Raw genomic sequence first — 24,800 nt, 5'->3', positions numbered from 1 at the left:
GGGGAGATAATTGATGACCAAACTATGATGCAGCAATGATGAAAACATGCTTAGAAGCTAAACTGCGATAATAACATTTGATTTCATATATGCTTTTGATTTGTAAATTATGTTTTTCAGTTAATTATATATTACATATTTATCGAATGTTGCATGTGAGGCTGTGAGCTCTTCAAGTTTTATACTCGTGAATAATTCAGTTTCATATTGTATATTCTAAAATCTAGAAGGTTCTATTAATATACACTTTTTTCCTAGGCATAAAAAAACCAATATAGGATAATTATCGTTTCTATCCATTGTTTAAAGACGCATTAATTTCTTGTGTACCCTAGTACAAGCGCTTTTATTCGGTATTTAAGTTTAAAAAAATGTAAAAGTATACACAGCTTTTAAATTACGTATCTTATTGTCTAAAGAAAGACCTTTTACTATATACTACATATAGAAAAAAATATATTTTTTTTAACCATAAATTTGGATCACTGACGGACCACTAGGGTATTATCGTGTCATCAGCGGAACCACCCGATCATATCCATCTTCACTAGGCATAATTCCTATACACCAATTCAAAAGAAAACCCAATAAATATGGGAAATCCCCTTTATCCCACCCTCAAGATGACACTAGACACTAATATAAATTTTTTAAACAAAGTAATTAACACGTAGTAAGTAATAGAATAGATAAAGTTTTCGATGATTTTTAACTTATTTAGTATTTTTATTGTAGTAAGTAATAGAATAGATAAAGTTTCGATGATTTTTAACTTATTTAGTATTTTTATTGAATCTATATACACACACCACTTAACAAACGATGAAATATATAACTTAAACTAGTATTAAGCCTCCCGCGTTGCGGCAGGGACGTAAAACCGTGTGAAGTAGTAACAACGGAAGCTTGGTCAGTTATAGTTCGGTTTATTACAATATCAAGACTCGATATCTTTTTGGTTAAACTAGTACCCTAATTCATTTTCCTTTGCGTTACAGCATAATCTCGATCAGTATCTCGGTTTATTTCGTCACTTCATCTATTAAACTAATATAATATATTACTATATAAAGTCATTAAACTATAAGAGTCCACACCCAATCCGGCTTTTATACCTTAAACAATTACATAATCTCTTTTGACACTTCCACCCAGTTCGACTCAAATCTACATATTATCATCGTCCTTGCAAAACAAAGAGGCTCAAACGCAAACTACCTCATCAACAAAGCACGGCTCAGTGCCGCCATGGTTGCAGCCGAAGTTGCACGCTTAGTAGCAAGCCACCATCGTCGCTGCCTAAAACCCTCAACAAAGAGAGGCTAAAAACCGACACAAAAACCACTCACGTTCATGACCTATCTACACCGGCTTTGGGAGTTTTTAAACCCAAAACACACCCGCAAAATCAACCCATGAGTTTGTTACAAACAATTGTACAACATCCAAATACAAAAAGTACAAACAAAAATGCACTACAAAGTTACAAATTAACACTATACAAAGATACCGGTCTACTTGAATAGCCTCGTCGGAAGTCCAACGGAACCCTAGTTGCCAACCCTAGAGGCGGCGACTAGGTATTCCAAGCACCATGGACACCGCAAAGGTTGGCGTAAACCAACACAAAAACACAAAAGGCCAACGTAAACCAACACGGAAACAGAAACGACTGACGTAAACCAAGACAGAAAACAAAGTCCAAATGTCAGTGTAAATGACCATTGCCACCGCCAATCTGTAACAAATAGGAACATGCAACCACTGTTAATGGACATACCCTACCTTCACCAGTCGTCCAGTCACCACCACCCTCCTCAGAACCCAAAGCCACCGTCAGCACCACCAGTAGCGACCGTTTAAGCCGCATGAGAAGCGACTGTGTTGCATAAACCGACACTGGCAACAACGGTGGATATGATCGGTGGTGATTTTTAGAGTGAGAAAGAGAACATCGGAAGGTTTAGACCATGACTATAAAGCCCCTTAGGGGGCGTTATGCGACAAGTGGCGAAACGCGTAAGAGAGGGGCTTTATGGGGCTTTATATCACAAGAGGGTGTAGTGGGGTTATATATGTATGGGGCTCTATATATGTATGTATATATATATGTGTGAGAGTGGGGAAGGAAGGGCCACACTGTTATACATTTCGCGAGAAGACAAAAAAAATCAACCCATAGCGCTGGTTGTAGCGGTGTGACGCGGCGCTATGGGGCGCTATGTTCGATTTGGCTATGATATGCCGCCCATTACGGGTGGCCTTAGAGAAAGAGGGTAGAGCGTTAAAAAGAAAATGGGTTTCAGGTTTTAAAGCAAACCCATAAAGCCAACCCATGGTTCTCAAAAAAACAACATACAAATTCGAGCCTAGATAGTACAAACAACAATCCACCAAGAAGTTGCAAATTTATAGTATTTAAATAAATAAATTTAAATGAATTAAATGTGAGAACTAAAAATTAGTGTTTTTTTTAATTTACAAATATATGTCCAATTATTGTAAAAAAAAAAAAAAATACAACTGTGTCCATTTATTGAATGTATATGACCCATCTATACAAACAAGAAAGTTTCACCCTGTACCCTGAAAAACATGAAAATGATTCACCGTCCTTTCTAATTTGACGAAGCGTCTAAATTGTTTTGGTATGTACAAATCAACCCAAATTTATACTTCTAAAGTTTAGCTTCGCAAAAATGGTTTGCACAATTTATCCCATGTTTTCGATCGTCAAATCTGTGATATCCAGTATTAGTTTAATAAAAAAAACAGCGTTTGATTATTTATTTAGTGTTTAAATATGAGATAATGCTTTTAGATAGTAAATTTGAACTCAAAACCAATTAAAATGATGTGCTCTTAGATAAATAAAAAGATACAAGTATTTTGCCTCTAAAAGAGAGATGTGTCGAAAGTCTCGTATTAGAAGGGAATCCTCCGACTACCAGCATCCATATGGCTTTCTCGCGAAAATCTAAGAGCGCCATAACCCATTTTAAGGTCGTTTTTGAGCACATGGTGCTTCCTTCCGCTGACTGGTTTTCAGACGTTTTTAACCATTACCATCTTGGACGCTTACAATATCATAAATCCATAATGTTTTTTGAAATAAGGAATGATAGGAATGTCACTCTAGTAATAAACAAGAAAAAGACAGCTAATGTCATTAGAAATGTAAAATCATAACAAAAGCACATCATGTTTTTTCAAGAGATTACAAACAACCTGGTAGACTCAGGCAGCTACAGCTTCGGTCATTTCTTGTTCAACAACGGCTGGTTCAACAGGATAGTATGAGTAGTGAAGTTCACCAACATCATCACCCGATAGTTTTGTCCATCCGGTTGGCCCCACATGATAAACTAAAACAAAAACATCATTAAAATTAGTCAAAATGATCAACCTACAATTGAAGCCTGTAATTTCAACTCGTTTACTTCTCAGCGTATATTTTATCACTAGAGACAAACTGACAAAGCAACTCATTTCCATTTTCGTCCCTATGGTCTGTCAAACTAGTCCCTCCATTGCATTGAGTAAAACATGTACAATTTCTGTCATGTTGCGAATCGTAGTTTTTGACAAGCCACGGGGAGAAAAGTGTAACTTTCAAAGAAACACGCTAAAAAAACAAGTCACATGGGTGGATGGGGTAGAACAGGTCAAAGATTAAAATATTACGAAAGAATATTATTTTGCTACCATAGTTGTTACTAATTATTTGTAAAAAAGGTTAAAGAAGGTGTACCGCTAGCAACACCGCCACTAGCTCCGTCACGGAATGTGGCATGATAGATGGCTCTTCTAGCCAATTCAGCAGCTTCATCAATTGTCAGATCATATTTGTACCTACCAAAATTGGCAAAATTAAGACAAAAATGAAACTTGCAAATCCATCACGTAGTGCACAAAATACAAACTTCTGGTGACATCCAGGTGGCATTTTGGGAGGGAAGTGTCGAAAGGGTTTAGGTCAAATGAGAGGTATTCAAATGTGGTCAGGTTGGGTTGACCGATTTGACCAGTACCATTAGAAACCAAGTTTTCAGAGTTTTAACCATTCTAATTAAATAGGTAATCAACTCATTTCTAGTAAATGGGTTGAAATCAATGACAAAGTACCCTTAATTTGACCCATCCAAAACAACCGATTCGTTTTAAAAGGAACTAATGTTTTTCTATACGTACTTGGCCAGATTCCATACAAACAAAACTGAGTACATACTTCGGTGGGCTCCACAGACATGTGTTTATTGTTTTGTGAATAGAGGGAGAGGTAGGGTAGGGGATGCTCACCCGCTATCTAGTACACCATAAGCATATGGTGAACCAGACCCGACTGAGAACTTTGTTCCCTTCAAGCGTCCTCCTTCGCTGTCTACGTAATACAGACCCGGGCCCTACAAGATGTAAAATAAGTGGCAAATTTTAAAAGGAGCCTAAACATGCAAAACATGAAGATAAAGCATGGTTTTAAAAAACGTTTGAGGCGTGCGCCTCAAGGGGAAACGGCCAAAAAAACAAGTCCGAGCCGCGCCTCATGGTGTTTTTAATGTATATGCGCCTCAGAGGGGTTGAGGCGCTAAGAAAGCTGCGCCTCAGGTGCTCCTCAGGGGATTTTGATAGCTGTTTTTGATGTTTTTGACTTTTTGTGTCAATTTCAAGCATTTCATGTCTTTTGTAAGTGTGTTTTTGATGATTTTGATGAATCTGATGATGAAATTAGTTAGTATTATTATTTTTATAATATATAATTTTTATATTTATTTATTAATGCCGCCTCGAGGCTTACGCCTCGTGAGGCGAAGGGAAAACGCCTCGAAACTCGTTTCCGTTCTTTTAAACCTTGAGATAAAGTGCCAAACATTCAGATTTTGATGTTTGATTGTGTATACCTTTTCATCCCATCCTGCAATCATTGTCCCGACAGACAAACCCATTCCACGGTAAGAATATAAGATATTTGCCAACAACTTTGAAGCACCAGTGACGGAAATCCTTCTCTTGTTTGCCAATTCATGCAAACGACACTGAAATATTAAAAAAACACAAGCATTGGTTTAGCCCGCATTGTATGCGTTATTTAAGTATTTATCAAGGATTCCGGTTTGAGGTAATCTTTGACATTGTCAGCAGTAGGGTGAGCAGAAAACCGAAATAACCGAACCGTAACCAAAAAAACCGAACCGAAACAAAAACCGATGTTTAGGTTTTCGGATTTTTAATAACCGAAAATTTCGGTTCGGTTTTCGAATAACCATTTTCAATAACCAAAGAAAACTGAACCGATAAGTTACAATAGTAGACCTAGTCCATATATTTTTATGTTTAAGTTTAAGTGTTTAACCCATGCTAGTAGTAATTATTAATTTTATTCTTGAATGTTAAGTATTTATAATAAAAACATTAACATGTTTATTTATAATTGAAATGATTTATTTATTGCCTACAACAAATAACAAAATTTAATATAAAAACTAAATAATCTTAATAGTCTTAAAAGTAGTATAAAAGAAAATGTCGTAATAAAAACTTTGGAGAAACATAAAAATAGATTAGAAGGTTAGATTTATGTGAACAATATTAATTAAACAAGTTAAATATAGTAACTTAAATGTAAACGCATAAGAAAGATTCTGAAACTTTAAATTATACTTTTTATTTTTTGAATCTCACATAATTTTGTTCCAAAAACCGAAATAAACGAAAACCGAACCGGCGTAAAAACCAAAAAACCGAAACCGCACGGTTTTCAAAAACCGAAAACCTACATTTTGGTTTTGGTTTGCCCAAAAACCGAACCGAGCCGTGCACACCCTTAGTCAGCAGTTAACAAGTAAAAAAAACATAATGGTCAAAGTTGCCCAAAAAGTCAGCAGAAACTCGGCATTTTGGCCTGGTAACCTGTACGAATACCTAAAGTTTTGCTTTTCGAGAGTTTTTATCATAAGAAGTTGAAAGTTCAATGGTTTTTTCAGGCACTTTATTTTAAAAGGCGTTACTATACTACAACTGAGGTAAGCAACAAAACAAGATTACCTTGATGCCTAGATTTCTGTGCCAGAATTGGCAATCAGCAGCTCCTCCTGCCATTGTACCCAGCATATAGGGATTGATTTCAATGATCTTCTTCACGGATTGAGATGCTGAACGAAAACAAAATCACAAGTATGTATTAGATCGTTTAATGCCTTATACTTAGAACCTGCAGCCTAAGGAAAGAGAAACCATTGTTTGGGCTTCATGGTATTTCAAACGCGTTAAAATTTGAAACCAATTATAGATCAAAGTTTAACCACCTTAACGTGTCTAATTGGTAAATCGGCTAAAAATTAAGGTGGAAATTTTGACACGTTTAATATATAACAAAAAAAGAACGTGCAAGCAAACCTCTCCACCTGGAGACACAGTAAAAAAGTTGAAAATGAAAGAATACAAATGCAGAGACCGCAATTGCCTAACGTAATACGAAATTATATAATAATAAATTATCTTTACAGTGTAAACAAGAAGTACGTACAGATATAGCCCCCCATGCTAGCTCGGGAATCAGCAGCAACCATCACACCCTCCTTAAAAATAAAAGCCAAGGTTGTTGTTCCCTTTGCTGGCTTTACCATTTGGATAGAATTCTTCTGGAATCCATCAAACTGGAGCAAGGAAATAAAAGTACTTTTCAGCATATTAATAAATTCATCAATTTTCTAGGTAAAAGAAACAAGTATCGTATGACATAGTTATCAAAGGCGCGAAGCGCACTCTAGGCGCATAGGCACTGATTAGGGCCTAGGCGATAGGCGCAAATAAAGCGTGCGCCCGAGAAAAAAAAAAGCGATAAGGTAGTAGATAATTCAAAAAATAAAAAACAGCTATTTATAATTTATATATGTATTTATAATGTTAATTTTATACTTTTTATGTATAAATTAAAAAGTTTAAGGACCAAATGTAAACTACTGAAGGTACAGGGGGTTAAATGTTTAAATACACAAACAAGTTTTACACTTTTTAAGTAAAAAAAATACAAGTTTTAGGGACTGAATATAAACTAGGGAAAGATAGAGGGGTTAAATGTTTAAATACCTAAACTTATTTAAAACCCTAAAAGCCTAACACACTCATGAACGCAGCCGCTCTCTTCTTCTTCTTCCCCCTTCTTCCTGGTTTCCGGCTGAAAGCAGCACCGTCGCCGGAATTAAATACGCATGGGATGAAATAAGCTGCGCTATTATTACCTAGGAACTATAAGCGCAGTAAATGCGAGTCGCCCAGAAAAAGCGCCTAGGCGCCAAAAGCGCTCGCTTTTGATAACTATGTCGTATGACAAAATGAGATCAAGAAACTCACATCTGATGTAACTGGAAGGTCAAACGACGGGGCAGCTGAGAACCCATCACAAAGCAACTCATTTGGTCCTCCGTAGAGTGGTGCACTTGATTCTAGTCCACTAAAGTCGAGCTTCATGATTTCCACCTACAAACAGCATTTCATCCATAATTTTCTACATAATTAATATACACACAAGAATTTAATCTTGCAAAACAACTTTAATGAAAATCTTGATAAATGTGCTCCATTTTGATAGACGAGAACTATACTCTGGACTTAACAGATCAAATATGTTACATTCCAAATCTGAAATGAGCGGGATTATAAACCGATCAGAGAAAAGATTGATAACTACATCAAACATCATAGCAAATGCTACAGAAGAAAATACATTGGTGATATAGTGGTTAACAGATAACAAAACTCTTATATCAAAATTTTGAATATGAAGAATAACAAAAACATCTGTAGCCATTATACTTAAAAATATGAAGATTATCTGCCATTTCACTTGGTTTCAACTTTAAATCAAGAAATCAATTAGTCAAAAACAGTTAAAAACCCCATTGTAGCTCCAAGAACCAGACACCGTCAAAAAAATTCGATCTATTGCATCAAGTATACTGGTTTTCTTATGTCTACAACTACAATTATTGTTTTTTAAACTCACCATATCCTTTATTTTATTTTATCACACAAACAATCTCCAAAAAATACGATATTATAAGTTTATAACTTTTAACCAAAACCTGCTAAACTAAATCACTATCAAGAATCGAGATTATATGTCGTCTAGCTGGAATCTATGAATCTTTCTACCCAATGTATTTTTGCTAAATACCCAATGTATTTTTGCTAAATACTTGATTTTAAGTCTCTGTTTAACTCAAAAATGTGTTATCACCAAGGTTTAAAAAAACAGATACGAGTTTCGAGGCGTTTTCCCTTCGCCTCACAAGGCGTAAGCCCGAGGCGGAAATAAAAAATTAATATAAAAATTATATATCTTTTAAAAAATAAAATACAGAACTTTCCTAATGTAAATAGACTTGTGAGAATAGTTTTGGGTTGAATATGATAAAAGTTTAATGTTTAAGGGTGTTTATGTAAGTTTTTGTAAATGAAATAAATAAAGGAGTAAATTACAAAAATCTTCTTTTATGTATGTCACTTATTGCAAACTGTGTCCTTTGTCTTCAATAATTACAGAAAACGTACTCGATGTTTGCAAACCCTTGCAAGTCATGTCCTTTAGCCCTAACTCGGTTAATTTTTTGTGGTTAAATCTGACCAAATGGACCTCACAAGAGGGTATTTTGGTCATTTTACTCTCATGTGGGGTCCATTTGGTCAGATTTAACCACAAAAATTAACCGAGTTAGGGCTAAAGGACATAACTTGCAAGGGTTTGCAAACATCGAGTACGTTTTCTGTAATTATTGACGACAAAGGACACAGTTTGCAATAAGTGACATACATAAAGGACGATTTTTGTAATTTACTCTAAATAAAGCTGTAGTTATTTTCTTCAGTAACCCTAATAAGTTACATCACTCTTTTATCGTCGTCATCAACTCCTTTGTACTACTTCTACCCTAATTTTCTTGGTAATCCATCGCTATAAGGTATGTCTCCATCTTTGTGCTACCCTATTTTTTCTTGCTTGCGCATAGCTACAAGCATCGTACGTCTTTATCCAGACTAAAAAAAACTTTATCCCGCCTAAAAACCGTACGCCACTGATTTACCGTTCCGCCTCGTAATGAAACGTCCACCTCGTACCACTAAGGCGTACGTATAATAACTGGCACTGAGGCGCCGCCTCATGTACGATTTATCACCGTTCCACCTCGAGGCGTACCTCAAAACGGACACCTTGAGCGTTTTTTTAAACTATGGTTATCACTGACTATGTGATGTGAAACAACAACGAATTTACAGACGACAAATCAACAAAAAGCAAACTTGGTAACAATAATATCTACAAGTGCTAAACATTATAACAACCTTTATGCTAATTACTAAGTTTTAGGCTTTTAGCTTCCAAAAGCCCATTGTAGCTCCACAAACCAAACGAAAACATATACCGTCAAAATACTCCGACGTATTGCACCAAGTATACCGATTTTCCTTATGTCTACAACTACAATTTGTTCTTTTTTCCAAACTCACAACTCAAATCAAGTGGCTCACATTTCACAAGCTTTTAATAACAGATAATAATTCATTAACAGCAAAACAAAACTCAACTATATAATTAAACAAAATCACACAAACAATTCACCAAAAATCACAATAATAATAATAATAATAATAATAACAACAACAACAACAACAACAACAACAACAACAACAACAACAATAATAATAATAATTAATATTATTATAACTTAGCTAACTAATAACCACCAAATCTGTTAAACTAAATAACTATCAAGATTATCAAACATTGTGTTATAAATAACTACATGAAACAACAGTGAAATGACAGAAAATAAATCAACAAAAGTGAAATTGGAAACAAAACCCTAGATATTAAGGCATGAATTTGATGAAATTAAAAGAAAATGCGTATAATTACTTACGTAATCAGATTGAAGATGAATTGTAACAGAATGATTAAGTCAAGATCGTACCTTTTAATCAATCGAGAAGTGTAGAACAGATTGTTAATAGATTGATTTAACGGAGAAAAAGCTTGAATGAGAGTATTTGAAGAAGTGGTTTCTTGAACAACAATAAAACATGAGATCCGGTATTTGACCCGGTGTTAATGGATCGGGTCAGCTTAGCCGAGGCCCATTCAGTGTCTTTTAGATGGTGGGCCTCTTGTATGATTTGGGCCTCACCCGTTAACAAATGTTTTATTATTCAAAGTTTTAAACAACTTAGAGAAAAATGCCCGGATAGTCCCTGTGGTTTTGCCTTTTTTCACCTATAGTCCCCAACTTTCTAAAACTACTTGAATAGTCCCCAAGTTTTCATTTTTTGTTCCCGGATAGTCCCTGGTTCTAACTTCAGTTACTTTTCTCTGTTAAGTGGGTGTTAAGAGGGTGTGGAATGACAAAAGTACCCTTTCCTTAAAAGGCCAAACCACAGGGACTATCCAGGCATTTTTCTCTTTTTATTTATAAAACCCCACCACCACACTTCATCTTCAACCTCCACCCACCATCACCACTGTAACAACTGTCACTAAAATCAATAATTAGGACGATAATTAGTCAATAAGAAAACCCTAATTGAGACACCCAAGTAATTCTGCATTAGCCCTAAAATTTTCAGAACAATCGAAATCAGGATCAGGGCCCCTAAAACTCGAGGGGGACAAACCCTAGTTTAATGATTATCTAAATTAAACGTTGTAAAGTTCTGATTGGCTGAAATTTTGAATCACCCAAGCTATACCCGAGCCTAGGCAGCCTATGAATTAGACTGCTTAGCTTACGGACCGCAAGGGAAAGGGCTTACGGTCCGTAAGCATGTCCCAAAAATCACTATAAATAGCCGACCTTGGGACTTGAACTGAGAAATGAAAACGACGTAAAGTTGTTGTCTGTACGTCGAGTTAAGGCTGTAATACTACAATAAACACACACACGATCACGAGGTGCTGCCACAATCAGAGTAATAACTCGATCGCTATTACTATTCAACGTCCGATCGATTATAACTATCCAACGATTGTCTGAGTGCTGCTCAAATTGAGCTGATACTTTGTTATTCATTGTGATTTCGACTTGAATGTTTGAGTGCTGTTCGAATTCGGACTATGCTCTGTCATTCGTTGTGAATCCATTGGGTACCTAAACAGGGAGAATTAAGAAATAAAATTTTAGAAGAAGCTCCTAAATCTAGATATACTGTACATCCAGGAAACAATAAGATGTACCAAGATTTAAGAAATAATTTCTGGTAGATAGGAATGAAAAAGGACATAGCTGAATATGTAACCAAGTGTCTTACTTGTTCACAAGTTAAGGCATAACACCAGAAACCTTCAGGACTACTACAACAATTAGAAATGCCTGTATGGAAATGGGAACTCATAACAATGGACTTTGTTACTAAGTTACCCAAAACCAGAAAAGGTAATGATGCTATTTGGGTAATTGTGGATCGATTAACCAAATCAGCTCATTTTCTACCAATGAAGGAAACCTTTAGCATGGAAAGGTTAGCCAAGTTGTATGTAGATGAAGTAGTATCCTTACATGGAGTCCCACTCTCCATCGTATCGGATAGAGATAGTCGTTTCACTTCCCGTTTCTGGACAAGTTTCCAGGAGGCAATGGGAATTCGACTCAATTTAAGTACCGCATATCATCCTCAAACGGACGGACAAAGTGAAAGGACGATACAAACAATGGAAGACATGCTCCGAGCATGTGTAATTGACTTTGGTGGTAATTGGGATAGCCATTTGCCATTAATTGAATTCTCCTATAACAATAGTTATCATTCGAGCATCGAAGCTGCTCCATTCGAAGCACTATATGGACGCAAGTGCAGAACTCCCATTTGTTGGGCAGAAATAGGAGAAAGTCAATTATTAGGTCCCGAAATCGTACAAGAAACCACTGACAAAATAACACAAATTAAGGAAAGATTGAAGACAGCTAGAGATCGTCAGAAGAGCTATGCAGACAATCGCCGCAAGCCACTAGAATTTCAGGTAGGAGACAAAGTACTTTTGAAAGTTTCTCCTTGGAAAGGAGTAGTACGATTTGGTAAGAAAGGAAAACTGAGTCCAAGATATGTTGGACCATTCCCAGTGATCCAACGAATAGGACCAGTAGCTTATCGTTTACAACTACCAGAAGAATTAGCAGGAGTACATGATGTGTTTCATGTATCCAATCTCAAGAAATGTCTATCAGACGAATCCCTGGTAGTACCTCTTCAAGATATAGAGGTAAATGAAAAACTGAAATTCGTAGAGAAACCCCTACAAATAGAAGACCGGAAGATCAAGTTTCTCAAACACAAGCGACTCGTACTAGTGAAAGTCAAATGGGAATCCAGGAGAGGACCAGAATATACTTGGGAACTGGAACCAGAAATGAAGAGAAAATACCCTCATCTATTTCAGTAAATCTCGAGTACGAGATTTTTCTCAAGGTGGGGAGGATGTAACAACTGTCACTAAAATCAATAATTAGGACGATAATTAGTCAATAAGAAAACCCTAATTGAGACACCCAAGTAATTCTGCATTAGCCCTAAAATTTTCAGAACAATCGAAATCAGGATCAGGGCCCCTAAAACTCGAGGGGGACAAACCCTAGTTTAATAATTATCTAAATTAAATGTTGTAAAGTTCTGATTGGCTGAAATTTTGAATCACCCAAGCTATACCCGAGCCTAGGCAGCCTATGAATTAGACTGCTTAGCTTACGGACCGCAAGGGAAAGGGCTTACGGTCCGTAAGCATGTCCCAAAAATCACTATAAATAGCCGACCTTGGGACTTGAACTGAGAAATGAAAACGACGTAAAGTTGCTGTCTGTACGTCGAGTTAAGGCTGTAATACTACAATAAACACACACATGATCACGAGGTGCTGCCACAATCAGGGTAATAACTCGATCGCTATTACGATTCAACGTCCGATCGATTATAACTATCCAACAATTGTCTGAGTGCTGCTCAAATTGAGCTGATACTTTGTTATTCATTGTGATTTCGACTTGAATGTTTGAGTGCTGTTCGAATTCGGACTATGCTCTGTCATTCGTTGTGAATCCATTGAATTATTAAGTATTGCACTTATTAATTGTTGTGAGGGTTTAATCTCGTGAATTGACGTAACTGCTGAATTAGTTACTAACCTGTTTGTATGTACATTGTTAATTAAATTAGGTTAATCACAGGCAAATCAGTAAGGCTTAAACTCTGCTCGTAAAATCTGCAATGTGAGTCATTCTCTTTTTATCAACGGTTTTACAAAACTCCAAGTTATTTTCAAAGTTATAATTACAGGGATTAAGTCTTTGTAATCACCAAGTTACAGCCGGTATGTGGGGTTTTGTATACATAACTTGATAATCTTCAACATTGGGGCAGCCAATGGGTGATATGACCATAATCACAGACACCACTGGACAGGTGGGCCAGTGGGTCGAGTGGTAAAGTACCGTGGGTAGTTGGTTTGATAAATCAGAAACATTGAAATCGCTCTTAATTCTGTGAATTATAACTAATGTGTCGTTTTCGTAAAATGAATGATTCACTCAGTATTTCGCCGCTGACAAAACCTTTTTCAAACATGTTTCAGGTGATATGTTGTGAGCAAAGAAAGAGAAGTGCCGTGACGCACTCCCAGCTTAGAAAAATGGCTCAGTGTAAATAAACAAAAGAAACATGTTTTGAAAATAAAGATTTCCCCGGGAAATCACATTGTTGTAACTTTCGGGAGTTATCCCTAAAGTTATAAAACGAGCAGTTTAAATTATTAAAAGATCCTGTTTTACAAGACTTCCGCTGTCGCCAAAAATGTAAATACCGCAGGATTTCTGTCCCGCGGCTCCTGAAACGGGTCAAACCGGGTCGGGGGCCGTGACAGAAATAAGGTGGTATCAGAGCCATTGTTTTAAGCATACTGATTAAGCTCACTGTTCTAATTGATTTAAGCCTATTGAAAAACAATTAGGAAAATTTTATTTGTCATTCTGTGAATATATGTGCATTAACTTATTAATTGTTGAAATTACAGTATGGGTAAACAAAAGATTTCTGCTATCTACCGCAAATTAGATAGTACACCTAAAGAAAAGGGAACTTCTTCTTCCAAATATTCCTCAGATATAGAAGAAGGAATCTTTGTCCGTAAGGCAAATTATGAAAACCCACTTACCCCGGAGAAAAGAAATTTGATTATTAGGAAGGGTCAAGAGAAAAAGAAACCCCAAACCAAGAGAGTGAGGTTTAACCCAGAGATTCAGGAAATTAGCAATAATCCACCAGGGGAAAATAACCTAGATGAAAAATGGGCAAATCTGTATCTGCTCGCTACCGTAGCAGAAAATGCAAATCTTTAATCTCTAAATCTAGAAATAAGTACTTCTCAGTAAATAAATAAATAAATCTGAGTGTGTTCTGTTTGCTGATATGTTGTACAAATTGGTGTGCAATAAAAATGTTTATTTGTTAAACTTTGTTCCAAAGTTTTAACTTAACATTTTGTGCATTTTTGCATATATATGCTACACAGCATGAGTGAGCTATCCGAGGCGTTTCAGAACCTCAACCTCTATCCTGTGCCAATTGAAGTCTCCCACAACTTCACTGGTTACATTGCTGACATAGAGGAACCTCTGGAATTCCAAGCTCCACCGCTGGAAAAAGCAAAACCTAAAAAGAGGAGAAGATATGTAGGGTGCAGAAAAGTGCGTAGAAGGAAACCCGCAACTAGGAAACTCCCTAAAATAGAAAATCCTGTAAGTGTGAGCAAGGGAAAGGAAATAGAAACCGGAGAAAGTTCCAAACCAGCAGGAACAGAAATAGGGATAGACCTAAAGCAAAAGGGAATAGAGATCGGAGAAAGCTGTAAACAGCTGGAGGAGATCACATTCCAGGACGAAATAGACCGTCTACTGGCCAATTGTGATGTCATAGAGCCTGTTAACAATAATCTCTTCTCTTATCCTGCTACAGCCCAACTCCCAATAAACCTAGAACCAGTGATTCCAGACCCACTAGTCCACACACGACCATTAGGCCAAATGGAAGAATGGTGGACCAATGACTGGCAATTCCAAAATATAGTCAATAGTCCCTATAGTTTTCTCCCACAGTTTGATCCAGAACCTATCCCTAATCCGCCAATGAGCTATGAAAATTTAGTTGAACTGCATCAGTTTGGTGAAGAACTGATAGGCACTGGGAATAGGATCAGGGAAATTGGGGAGCAGATTTCCTGGAAATATGACGAAAGGGAACGTCACTACTGAACTGCCAGTTGATCCAAGAATAGTGGGAAGGGTTTGGAAAAGTTTGTTTGTATTATAACTAATACAGTAAAACTAACGCTGTAAAATGGGCAATAAAACAATGTAAGATAAACAGTGTGTATTGAAGCAGGTATAATATATAAAACAAAACAGAAGTCGAGGCATCGACAATTTTGGTTATATTTGTATGTTATAATAATCTATGTGTTTATCTGTGCTGATTTTGTTACCAATAATTAGATACTAATAATTCCTATCAATATAAATTAGCAGATGGAAAACGCTAGTAATGAACCAGTTAATGAAGAGAATCAATCTGAGCAAAATCAGGAAAACCAATACATGACTAGACAAGATATTGAAAATATCATTACACAAGGGATAGCCAATGCTATTCCAGAAATTATGGCTGTTGCTAGGAAACCTGTTGAATCACAACAAATCATTCCTAGTAAACGCATTCCGGAAGATAACGACAGTAATAGCATAAATGGAGGCGGCAATCATAAGACTCATGATCCGCAACAGGCCCCACTCCCTAAGGAAAGGAAAGCTGCAACGCCTGGTTGCACTTACAAAGAATTTCTTGCCTGTAAACCAACAGAATTTGCAGGTAATGAAGGGGCAACTGCAACACTGCGTTGGTTAGAGAAAACCGAAGCAGTAATTGCAATAAGTAAATGTGCTGAAGAAGATCAAGTGATGTATGCGTCAAACTTGTTCAAAGAAGGGGCGCTAGAATGGTGGAACACAGTGCTACAAGCAAAAGGAAGAAGAGTGGCCTATGCGATGAATTGGGACGAATTTAAGAGTCTTGTCGAAAGAAAATTCTGTCCCGAATATGAAAAGGAACAAATGGCAAACAAGTTCCTGAGTCATCGTATGATAGGTATCGACTGTCGAGGATATACTTCGACATTCTTCGAATATGCGAGAGTGGTACCTAACCTGGCTTCGCCAGAACCTGTACTCATTTCCCGATATATTTGGGGATTAATCGGAGAAATCCGTAACATCGTTAAAGCTGCAAGACCACGCACTATTGACGATGCTGTAGAATTAGCTAATACCTTAACCGATGAACTGGTACACACAAGAGAAGAAGATCGAAAGAAGGAATTAGCTCAGAAGATTACCCAGGGATTTCGTACGGTAATAATAACCGCTTTAAAAGAAGAGGAACAGGGCAATCCTCAACCCCGCCATTCTGCAGAAATTGCAAGAGAAAGCATTTTGGAAGATGCAATATAACCTGCAATTTTTGCAAATCAGTAGGACATAGTGAAGATAACTGCAAAAAGAAAGCCATAGTCTGCTATAACTGTGGAGAAACCGGACATTACACAACAGAATGCCCTAAATTGATTAAAGCCGCAGATAATAAAGGTAAGCAAACCGAAGGGGCAACTAAGAAGAATGCTCGTGCATTCCAACTGACCACTCAAGAAGCCGAACTCATTCCAGACGTGATAGCGGGTACGTTCTTAGTACATAACGTCTATGCAAAAGTATTATTTGACTCTGGGGCAAACCAAAGTTTCATCAATACTTCATTCTGCCAAGCTCTTAACTTACCCTTAACTACCCTTAGGCAAATTTTTACAGTCGAAACGGCAGATGGAAATTCTGTCAACATAGACAAAGTATTGCAAGAAGGAAAGATAGAACGATTAGGCCATAAGTTTTCTGCAAAACTATTACCTATGAATCTAGCCGAATTTGATGTAGTATTAGGAATTGATTGGTTAGTCGCCAACCATGCTCGAATCCTGTGTGATAAGAATTCCGTAGAAATTCGTACCCCCACAGGAGAAATAATCTTAATTACAGGAGATAGACCTCGAAAGCCACTGAAATTCATTTCAGTAATGAAATTGGCTAGTTATTCAAGGAAACAAGAAATGGTGTATATGATTTCTGTAATCATTAACACTAAAAGTAAGGAAATTCATGACATCCCTATAGTTTCAGAATACCCAGACGTCTTTCCAGAAGAATTACCTGGGTTACCACCGGATAGGGAAGTAGAATTTAGAATTCATCTAATTCCAGGTACTACACCAATAGCTAAGGCACCTTATCGATTAGCACCTACTGAAATGCTAGAATTGAAAAAGCAGTTAGATGAATTACTAAGCAAAGGATTTATACAACCTAGTTCATCCCCTTGGGGTGCACCAGTGTTGTTTGTGAAAAAGAAAGATGGGTCGATGAGAATGTGTATCGATTATAGGGAATTGAATAAGGTTACAATTAAGAATAGATACCCACTACCTGGGATTGATGATCTTTTTGATCAATTACAAGGAGCTAGGTATTTATCTAAGATAGACTTAAGATCCGGATACCACCAGTTAAAAGTACAAGAGGAGGACATACCTAAAACTGCTTTCAGAACTAGGTATGGTCATTATGAGTTTACAGTCATGCCCTTTGGATTAACAAATGCTCCAGCAGCATTTATGGACATGATGAATAGGATTTGTAAACCATACTTGGATAAATTTGTGATCGTGTTCATTGACGATATACTCATTTATTCCAAAAGTCAGGAAGAACATTGTGGGCACCTGCATGCACTCTTAACCTTGTTAAGAAAGGAAAAGCTTTATGCCAAACTCTCGAAGTGTGAATTCTGGCTGCAGGAAGTACAATTTTTAGGTCATATGGTGAATCACGAAGGAATTCACGTAGATCCTGCTAAAATAGAAGCAATCACCAATTAGAAGGTTCCACGAACGGCTATCGAAGTTAGAAGTTTTCTAGGATTAGCTGGATACTATAGACGATTTATTAAAGATTTCTCCAAGATAGCTGTACCTTTGACCAAGCTAACCCGTAAGGCAGTTAAGTTCGAATGGGGACCTAGACAAGAGGAAGCTTTTAAGATTCTAAAGCACAAATTGACGAATGCTCCAATCTTAGCTTTAACGGAAGGAAAAGAAGACTTTGAAGTATACTGTGATGCTTCAAAATTAGGATACGGGTGTGTATTGATGCAACGCAAGAAGGTAATTGCGTATGCCTCTAGGCAATTGAAAAAGCACGAAGAAAATTATACAACTCATGACCTATAGTTAGGAGCCATAATTTTTGCCCTTAAAATTTGGAGACATTATCTGTACGGAAGTAAGTTTACTATCTATACAGATCATAAAAGTTTAAGGTATATTGGGCAAAAAGAGTTAAATATGAGGCAAAGAAGGTGGATGGAAATCCTAAGCGATTACGAATGTGATATTCAATATCACGAAGGAAAGGCAAACGTAGTCGCAGATGCCTTAAGTCGTAAGTATCATGAAAAGCAAAAGCGAGTCCGTGCTCTTAGGTTAAATCTACAATTAGATTTAATGGAACAATTAAAGAACATTCAGGAAATGGCAATTAAGGAGGATGCCGAAGGAATGAAAGGTTAACTAAAAGAACTAGAACAAGGAAAGGATGGAATATGGAGATTCCACAAGAAACGAATTTGGGTACCTAAACAGGGAGAATTAAGAAATAAAATTTTAGAAGAAGCTCATAAATCTAGATATACTGTACATCCAGGAAACAATAAGATGTACCAAGATTTAAGAAATAATTTCTGGTAGATAGGAATGAAAAAGGACATAGCTGAATATGTAACCAAGTGTCTTACTTGTTCACAAGTTAAGGCAGAACACCAGAAACCTTCAGGACTACTACAACAATTAGAAATGCCTGTATGGAAATGGGAACTCATAACAATGGACTTTGTTACTAAGTTACCCAAAACCAGAAAAGGTATTGATGCTATTTGGGTAATTGTGGATCGATTAACCAAATCAGCTCATTTTCTACCAATGAAGGAAACCTTTAGCATGGAAAGGTTAGCCAAGTTGTATGTAGATGAAGTAGTATCCTTACATGGAGTCCCACTCTCCATCGTATCGGATAGAGATAGTCGTTTCACTTCCCATTTCTAGACAAGTTTCCAGGAGGCAATGGGAACTCGACTCAATTTAAGTACCGCATATCATCCTCAAACGGACGGACAAAGTGAAAGGACGATACAAACAATGGAAGACATGCTCCGAGCATGTGTAATTGACTTTGGTGGTAATTGGGATAGCCATTTGCCATTAATTGAATTCTCCTATAACAATAGTTATCATTCGAGCATCGAAGCTGCTCCATTCGAAGCACTATATGGACGCAAGTGCAGAACTCCCGTTTGTTGGGCAGAAATAGGAGAAAGTCAATTATTAGGTCCCGAAATCGTACAAGAAACCACTGACAAAATAATACAAATTAAGGAAAGATTGAAGACAGCTAGAGATCGTCAGAAGAGCTATGCAGACAATCGCCGCAAGCCACTAGAATTTCAGGTAGGAGACAAAGTACTTTTGAAAGTTTCTCCTTGGAAAGGAGTAGTACGATTTGGTAAGAAAGGAAAATTGAGTCCAAGATATGTTGGACCATTCCCAGTGATCCAACGAATAGGACCAGTAGCTTATCGTTTACAACTACCAGAAGAATTAGCAGGAGTACATTGTGTGTTTCATGTATCCAATCTCAAGAAATGTCTATCAGACGAATCCCTGGTAGTACCTCTTCAAGATATAGAGGTAAATGAAAAACTGAAATTCGTAGAGAAACCCCTACAAATAGAAGACCGGAAGATCAAGTTTCTCAAACACAAGCGACTCGTACTAGTGAAAGTCAAATGGGAATCCAGGAGAGGACCATAATATACTTGGGAACTGGAACCAGAAATGAAGAGAAAATACCCTCATCTATTTCAGTAAATCTCGAGTACGAGATTTTTCTCAAGGTGGGGAGGATGTAACAACTGTCACTAAAATCAATAATTAGGATGATAATTAGTCAATACGAAAACCCTAATTGAGACACCCAAGTAATTCTGCATTAGCCCTAAAATTTTCAGAACAATCGAAATCAGGATCAGGGCCCCTAAAACTCGAGGGGGACAAACCCTAGTTTAATAATTATCTAAATTAAACGTTGTAAAGTTTTGATTGGCTGAAATTTTGAATCACCCAAGCTATACCCGAGCCTAGGCAGCCTATGAATTAGACTTCTTAGCTTACGGACCGCAAGGGAAGGGCTTACGGTCTGTAAGCATGTCCCAAAAATCACTATAAATAGCCGACCTTGGGACTTGAACTGAGAAATGAAAACGACGTAAAGTTGATGTCTGTACGTCGAGTTAAGGCTGTAATACTACAATAAACACACACACGATCACGAGGTGCTGCCACAATCAGGGTAATAACTCGATCGCTATTACGATTCAACGTCCGATCGATTATAACTATCCAACGATTGTCTGAGTGCTGCTCAAATTGAGCTGATACTTTGTTATTCATTGTGATTTCGACTTGAATGTTTGAGTGATGTTCGAATTCGGACTATGCTCTGTCATTTGTTGTGAATCCATTGAATTATTAAGTATTGCACTTATTAATTGTTGTGAGGGTTTAATCTCGTGAATTGATGTAACTGCTGAATTAGTTACTAACCCGTTTGTGTGTACATTGTTAATTAAATTAGGTTAATCACAGGCAAATCAGTAAGGCTTAAACTCTGCTCGTAAAATCTGCAATGTGAATCATTCTCTTTTTATCAACTGTTTTACAAAACTCCAAGTTATTTTCAAAGTTATAATTACAGGGATTAAGTCTTTGTAATCACCAAGTTACAGCCGGTATGTGGGGTTTTGTATACATAACTTGATAATCTTCAACATTGGGGCAGCCAATGGGTGATATGACCATAATCACAGACACCACTGGACAGGTGGGCCAGTGGGTCGAGTGGTAAAGTACCGTGGGTAGTTGGTTTGATAAATCAGAAACATTGAAATCGCTCTTAATTCTGTGAATTATAACTAATGTGTCGTTTTAGTAAAATGAATGATTCACTCAGTATTTCCCCGCTGACAAAACCTTTTTCAAACATGTTTCAGGTGATATGTTGTGAGCAAAGAAAGAGAAGTGCCGTGACGCACTCCCAGCTTAGAAAAATGACTCAGTGTAAATAAACAAAAGAAACATGTTTTGAAAATAAAGATTTCCCCGGGAAATCACATTGTTGTAAATTTCGGGAGTTATCCCTAAAGTTATAAAACGAGCAGTTTAAATTATTAAAAGATCCTGTTTTACAAGACTTCCGCTGTCGCCAAAAATGTAAATACCGCAGGATTTCTGTCCCGCGGCTCCTGAAACGGGTCAAACCGGGTCGGGGGCCGTGACAACCACCCTCCACCATCACCCTCTCTCTCTCCCTCTCCGATTCCGGCGAATGTCCGGCTACTCACGGTGGAACTAGGGTTTTCCGGCCGTTTTTTACGGAGGAACCAGGGTGTACCCCCTTAAACCGCACCTCCCGAGACCTTTTCCAGCGTCGGTTTTCCGATTCGAGCTGCGGGGATGACACTTTCAGCTCCGGCAGCCGTGTTTCAACAGGTTCACTCCGGTAACATCTGAACTCGTCATCTTCTTCATCTCGTTTTTCATTAGATCCTTTTGGATCCACCCCTTTTCTGGTTCCTTACGTGATTTACAGGTGGTAGTCTTGGATACCGGATTCGGGTGAGAAATCTGAGGTGGCGAAGTTTTCGCGCCATAGGGCGAAAACGGCGGCGGCTTGACCAGGGGTGGTGAACTTAGCGGATCCGGATCGACGGTTGGAAACAGGGGTGGCTAAATCGTTGAAGAATAAGGATTGACGGCCGGTTGATTTGGGGGTTCTGTGAATGGTTGAGCACATTTTGTTTGGTTGATAGTTTGATCCTCTGGTTGTTGAGTATTTGTAAACGAATGTCACACTAGTTTTATATTAAAGTCATAGGAAGTTTATGTATATATATTATCTTATTTTTCAGGTTTCTCTTTGGAACTAAAATATCTTACACGTTTTTTAAATTATATTTTAAAAGTACAACATTTATCCCCAAAGTATGCAACAGCAACAGGTAGATTTTAGGAGTAGAATTTAGATGTGTGCGTTCGCTGTTAAAAAGATGTGCATGAGATTTTTTTGAGTTTCAAAAAAAAAAAAAGTGGGTTGGATTCCTAGATATGAATGCAACTGTGATTTTAATGGCTATATAAGTAAAACAAACTTGTCAAATGTAGATACTAAAAATCGGTTTACACTCATCACTTGAAACTCATGTATAATTTATGCATGATGTCGATTTGGTACTTCGCTAGTTTTATACGCATTGACCCCTATTTGGTTACCCTCATAAGAACAACAATGTACTCAAATGTGCATCACTCAAAAACAAATCAAGGTACATGAACGATTACTTTAAAAATAAAGGGCCTATCTTTAAAAAAATGAAACTGCAGTGTCCTATATTAACTATAATAGAAATTACAAAGTCAAACGTGTTAAAAAAAATAAAATAAAAATATGCTGGCTATGGGGTTCGAACCCATGCGCACTTATGTGCAGAAGATCTTAAGTCTTCCCCCTTAACCTCTCGGGCAAACCAGCTTGTTGTAAATAGTTGTGGACCTTTTAATATATATAGCGCAAAAATATATAAATTTATATATATGCGCATTTATTACATTATTTTGGGTAAAGACGCATTTATTACATTAGCGATTTTAAATAGGAAAATTCAAATATTAAATAATTAAAATACATCCTAAACCAGATCAATTAACGAATTCTTTTAAGCATTGTTTTGAAACTTGGTCGGACGGGCGGGTTAAGGAACCGAGCATCTTGCGTGTTCGTATCGCTTGCAATAAGCAGTTGGATTATCCGTTTTGTTAAGTTTGTAGAATTGTTGAACAAAAAACTTATATTTGTTTTGCATAAATGATTTTAACATAACTTATTTTTAGATGATTAACATCTTTGAATTTAGTGTTTTTTTAGTGCTCTTCTTTTTACAAAAGATACAACAACAATAATCGTAAATAACATATCCAGCAAATAGCTTTGCTATAAAGTTTGAAAATGATAGAATAGAGTTACACAAAACTTACCATTATTCCGGAAGAAAAAAGATTTTCCGTTAATATAAAAAGAAATTGGAACCTTTGACCCAGAAACCCTCTGAAAGTAGAGAATAAACCTCATGGAAATAATGTGGATCCTGTTCCAATCATAAACTTTCATGTGGGATCACATGAATTTGATGATCATACCCTACCATAATTTATGATATAGCTACTCATATTTATTTCTCCCATATTTTTATTAACGAAAAGAGAAAAATATTACTATCATAGTATGTTTTAGATCATAAATTATATCCAAAATAATTAAAAAAAATTAAAATTTAAATCATTCTAATTTGTCTGAGATTCTAAGAAACTGAAATTTTAATTAGTTAGAAGAATTTAGAGGCTATTTGGCAACTTATGAATGGTTAGACTACAAGGTATGGTGATGGACCATCCTTGGAGGATGATCCGCCACGTAGGCGCCACGTCACATTCCTCTCTAAGATGGTCCATCCTCCAAAACTAGAGGGCATGGTAGGATGGTCCTAGTCATAGTCTTCCACCACTTTTTATGTTTTTTTTTTTTTTTTTTAGTATTCTATTTTTTTTACATTTAAGAAATATACAAACAAAATATTTTCATTAATATTAAACCCACATTACATAAATATTAAAAAAAAACATAAACTTAAAAAAAAACAAAGACTTAATAAAAATAAACATAGAGTTAAATAATTTGATGTTTTTTCATGATGTCGTGTTGTAATTTTTTCAACATCGAACGTTTCGGCTCGGGTTCGTGCTCGACATTCATCGTTATTATTTCCCGGGTTGTCGGAAGTGCCAATGAAAGCCTTGGCTAAGGCTTCTTCTTCGATTGGGGTCCACTTAGTCGCATTCGGTTTCGACGTTTGATCACCCACCACTTGTTTGCCTTTGTTTCGTTTTCCTTTCCCTTTAGGCGGTTGGGTTTCGGGAACAATCTCCACATCGTCTTCGGGTTCGGATTGGGTCGGGATCGGTTGAGGTTGAACGGGTGGTGTGGAGATCGGTTGAGGTTGAACGGGTGGGAAGTTCCAAGCACCCCGCATCATCATTTGTTGAAGGGCTTGATTTTGGGAGATTTGAGCGAATTGGTTTGGCGAGTGTTGGAATGAAGCAAACGCGTTCGATGAATATTGCGAGAATTGGTTCGGTTCTAGCGTTGGATAATATCCCGGAACCGAAAAAACATTAGGTTGGGTCGGATTGTTGGGAGTATTCGGGTTGTTCGAAGTGTTCGGGTTCTCCGGGTTGTTGAACGGATCCATGAAAATTATGTGGAAGAAGGTTTATAGAATAGTGGAAGAAGGAGTATAAAAATTATGTGAGAAAGAGGTGAAATTTTGGGGTTAATTTGGTGATTGAAAGTGAAAATGGAAGTTAAATTTATATATTTTATAAATATGACCGTTTGGCATTTTTCAAATTATGGAAATTTTGTTTTTTTTTATTTTAACGGTCAAAAAGTGAAAATGGGACCCACATTTTTGCTTCGTCGCAAACGGCTAGAAGCCGACGGAGA

General features: G+C 37.0%; 1 protein-coding gene and 1 non-coding gene across 2 annotated transcripts; both read right to left on the bottom strand.

Moving 5' to 3' along the window:
- Nucleotides 1–3,084: 3,084 nt before the first annotated feature.
- On the bottom strand, nucleotides 3,085–10,103 carry LOC110895126 (proteasome subunit beta type-5-B). The gene is made up of 8 exons (XM_022142409.2): nucleotides 9,969–10,103; nucleotides 7,351–7,476; nucleotides 6,524–6,653; nucleotides 6,043–6,149; nucleotides 4,899–5,033; nucleotides 4,300–4,403; nucleotides 3,752–3,852; nucleotides 3,085–3,365 (listed from the first exon to the last, which is right to left on the bottom strand). The coding sequence occupies exons 2-8, from the start codon at nucleotides 7,465–7,467 to the stop codon at nucleotides 3,238–3,240; spliced, it is 822 nt and encodes a 273-aa protein (XP_021998101.1). The 5' UTR covers nucleotides 7,468–7,476; nucleotides 9,969–10,103; the 3' UTR covers nucleotides 3,085–3,237.
- Nucleotides 10,104–22,689: 12,586 nt separating this feature from the next.
- Nucleotides 22,690–22,772, bottom strand: TRNAL-UAA. Its single transcript has one exon. It is a non-coding gene; the product is annotated as a tRNA-Leu (tRNA).
- Nucleotides 22,773–24,800: the final 2,028 nt, after the last annotated feature.

Source organism: Helianthus annuus, chromosome 12 (assembly GCF_002127325.2).
Source record: "Helianthus annuus cultivar XRQ/B chromosome 12, HanXRQr2.0-SUNRISE, whole genome shotgun sequence".
Classification (NCBI taxonomy): Eukaryota; Viridiplantae; Streptophyta; class Magnoliopsida; order Asterales; family Asteraceae; genus Helianthus; species Helianthus annuus.
This window is presented reverse-complemented; position numbering and strand designations above follow the sequence as displayed.